Source organism: Myotis lucifugus, unplaced genomic scaffold (genome assembly GCF_000147115.1).
Source record: "Myotis lucifugus unplaced genomic scaffold, Myoluc2.0 scaffold_49, whole genome shotgun sequence".
Lineage (NCBI taxonomy): Eukaryota > Metazoa > Chordata > Mammalia > Chiroptera > Vespertilionidae > Myotis > Myotis lucifugus.
In genome coordinates, this window is record NW_005871097.1 from 1,730,308 (window position 1) to 1,734,230 (window position 3,923).

Genomic DNA, 3,923 nt, shown 5'->3' on the forward strand with positions numbered 1-3,923 from the left:
TCAATTATGCCAAAATTACTCCCGGAATTTTCTCTTAATTACCCTTAAAGCACAGTATATATGATTTTTGCATATACAACCCTATATAGCAATGTGGATGTGTGATATTTTATATATGTGATAATGTATAATAGATTATATGAAAGTAAAATTTTATACATTTCTCTCCTTTTGCCATATGTATATAGTTGAAATTTACATAAATTAAATGCACATATGATGGGACTCTGTTGAAATAGATTAATTACTGGCCAAGGAGTTAATTCTTCAAGTGTCACCTATGTCACTTGGGACAAATCACTTTGCCTATTCAGGCCTTAGATGGCTCAGCTATGAAATGAGGAAGATATATGTAACACTCATTTTTCTTTAATTCAAAGTCATAAGGGATAGGTTTATAGAAATGAACTTCAGAATCATTCATTCCTTGAATTCTGCATTTCTTTTTTGTCTAGAATTCATTCACTTAAGTAGGTTTACACAGACTGTGGCTACCACATAGATTTAATTCTGAAGCTCACAAACAAAAACTTCCATAAAGGGTGAAACAAATTCCTAGGCAGAGATAATCTCTCTCTTCTCTGGAACACCCTCTCTCCTCTGACATGCAGGGTATTTTGGGTGATAAGTACAAAAAGAATAACTACTTACCATTCTTTCCTGAAATTGTCAAACTAAAAACTGGAAAAGTTTTACTGAATGATAGCTTTTTATTGCCTGGTCAATAAATATCTGATTACAAAACACTGTTGAAACTAAAGATCTGAAGAAATGGAAAGACATCCCATGTTCATGAAGTTGAAGATATAATATTAAGAGTGCAATAGCATCTAAATTGACCCATAGATTCAAGGCAATGCCTACCAAAATCCCAGCTGCTTTTTGGTAGAAATTGACAAGGTGATCCTAAAATTCATATGGAAATTTAAGGGATCCAGAATAGTCCCAAAAAAATCTCGAAAAAGAAGAAAAAAGGGTGGAGAACTCACACTTCCCAGTTTTAAAACTTCATACAAAGCTACCGTAATCAAAACTGTGTAGTAATAATCTTATCTAATAAAGAGGGAATATGCAAATTGACCATCATGCTGTAATGGTCAAGATGGCTACACCCACAGCAGAGGCAGGGATTCCATAACACAAGAGGGCTATGTCCACAGCGGAGGCAGGGATTCCATAACACAAGAGGGCTATGTCCACAGTGGAGGCAGGGATTCTGTAACACAACATGGCTGCACCCACAGCATAGGCAGAATTCCTGTAACAAGCCTTAAGGAGCAATCAGCAGGGACCTGAGGCTGCGTGGCACTGGGCTAGGGCAAAAGACCTGAGGCTGCGCCCCTCTGCCTGGTAGGGCTTGACAGGGGACCTCAGGCTGTGGCCCCCTGCCCTGGCACTGGGCCAGGGGACCTGAGGCCATGCCCCACACCCCGGCGGCGCTTGACAGGGGACCTCTGGCCGTGCTCCCTGCCCAGCGGGGCTTGATGGGAAACCTCAGGGCACAGCCCCTGCCCAGCAGGGCTTGACAGGGGACCTTAGGCCATGCCCTCGCCCTGGTGCCGGGCCAGGGGACCTCAGGCCATGCCACCTGCCCTGGCGCCAGGCCAGAGGACCTGAGGCTGCACCCCCCGCCTGGTGGGACTTGACGGGGGACCTCAGGCTGTGACCCCTGGCCCGGGCCAGGGGACCTCAAGGTGTACCTCCTGGCCCAGGCCGGGGGACCTCAGGCTGCGTCCCCTTCTCTGGCACCAGGCCAGGCAACCTGAGGCCGCGCCCACCTGGAGGGTTTGATGAGGGTGGGGCCGGCCAGGTCTGGATCTAGTCCAATGGGGGTGGGGCCAGCCGGGTCTGGGTTTTGTGTGATTTCGAGGCACATGTGGGTGGGCGGGGACTTGACTCTGGTTCTCGTGGCATGCCCCAGACTCTGACAGGAGGAAGATTTTCATATACATTTTACTAATTTTCTTTCATCTCTGATACTTCTATTATAAAGAGCAAATAGCAATATTAAAATATTTCCTCTAATTAATTCCCTTTTAATGTGCACAAATTTCGTGCACCGGGTCATTAGTATAAGGATAAACATATAGATCATGGAATATAATTAAGATTCTAGAAATAAACCTTCATATTTATTTTTTTTTTATTTTTTTTTTAAATATATTTTTATTGGTTTTTTAGAGAGAGGAAGGGAGAGAGATAGATAGTCAGAAACATCAATGGGAGAGAAACATTGATCAGCTGCCTCCTGCACACCTCCCACTGGGGACGTGCCCGCAACCCAGGTACATGCCCTTGACCGGAATCGAACCTGGGACCCCTCAGTCCGCAGGCCGACGCTCTATCCACTGAGCCAAACCGGTTTTGGCAAACCTTCATATTTAAAGTCAATTGATTTTTGGTGGGGGTACCAAGAAAATTCAGTGGGATCAGTCTTTTTAACAAATGGTGCTGGGATAACTGGATATCCACATACAACAGAATGAATTTTAACACCTACCTCATACCATACACAAAATTAACTAAAACTGGATCAGACACCTAAATGTCAGAGCTAAAACTATAAAACTCTTAGAACAAAACATAGGAATAAATCTTCATGACTTTGGGTTAGGCAATGACTTCTTAGATATAATACTAAAAGTACGAAGCAAAAGCACTGAGTAAAAGAAGCCAGACACAAGAGATCAAATATTGTAACATGTCCAGAAAAGGCAAATCTATAAAGACCAAAAGAGATTAGTGGTTACCTAAAACTAAGGGGAGCAGGGCTGGGAGAGTGGGGAGGTGGGGAGGAAATGGGGAGTGACTGATAATAGGTATGGAGTTTATTCGGTGACAAAAATATTCTAAAATTAGACTGTGGTGATAGCTGCACAACACTGTGAAAATATAAAAAAACAATGAATTATATACTTCAAATAAGTATGTTATGTGGTATGGGAATTATATATCAATAAAGCTGTCAAAAAATAGTGATAAATTCAGTGAGAAGGATATGATCTGTGTATAAAGGCAAGTCACTTTTTATCTCTATATTGTAAGGGACAACATAATCTATGCTGTGTCTTCTTTACCACTTTGGTGAACAGTCTGATTACCTACCTGTTCCCACTCATGCTTTGTTAAATAATCAGAAGGTGATCCACTTAATTTGACTCCCCGAGGCACATGTCCTTTATTCTTCTTCGTCTCAGTACCACTATCTTTATCCATTGGAACTGGTGGCATTAGCACGGATTTCATCTACAAAAGAAATTCTTGCTTTAGTCAAACCCTATGCTTGGTGTGCTGCATGCAGAAACTTCAGTACCAGTTACTATTCTGTCTATATTGTTGTGCCTCAACCCAGTGAAAAACGCATGGTCATCTTTTGCATCTCACCCATTTCCTTTATCTTAGTGATTCATTGATATCTAGAAAGTGAGCCTGTTAAATTCTGCTTATACATTTTTCAAATAGCCCTACAGGGAAAGTTTCCCATTAGTTTCTAAAGGACCCTAGAGGCACAGATGTCAGTGCTACACATGTTCTGAGGCATCATCTCAGGAAATGGAAGATGCTAAGGGAAAACTGTCTCCCTCTGAGCCTTAATCTATACACTAGAGGCCCGGTGCATGAAATCTGTGCATGGGGCGGGGCGTCCCTCAGCCCAGCCTGCACTCTCTCCAATCTGGTACCCCTCAGGGAATGTCCAACTGCCAGTTTAGGCCCTACAGGATTGGGCCTAACCAGCAGTCGGACATCCCTCTCGCAACCTGGGACTGCTGGCTCCTAATTGATTGCCTGCCTGCCTGCCTGATCACCCCTAACCACTCTGCCTTACAGCCGGGAAGCCCCCTACCTGCCCCCCCGGCGGGCCCTGGATCACCCCCAAACAACCTCTGCCCTGCCCACCTTGATTGCCCCCCAAACTGATTTCC

At 43.9% G+C, this 3,923-nt stretch overlaps 1 protein-coding gene across 1 annotated transcript in view; it reads right to left on the reverse strand.

Annotated features, from left to right (window-relative positions):
• Window positions 1-3,923, reverse strand: part of PPEF1 (protein phosphatase with EF-hand domain 1) — a 56,882-nt gene that overhangs the window by 14,466 nt on the left and 38,493 nt on the right. The window contains exon 9 of the mRNA XM_014455677.2: window positions 3,106-3,246. Coding sequence (XP_014311163.2) covers window positions 3,106-3,246 — 141 coding nt within the window. The remainder of the gene's footprint in view (window positions 1-3,105; window positions 3,247-3,923) is intronic.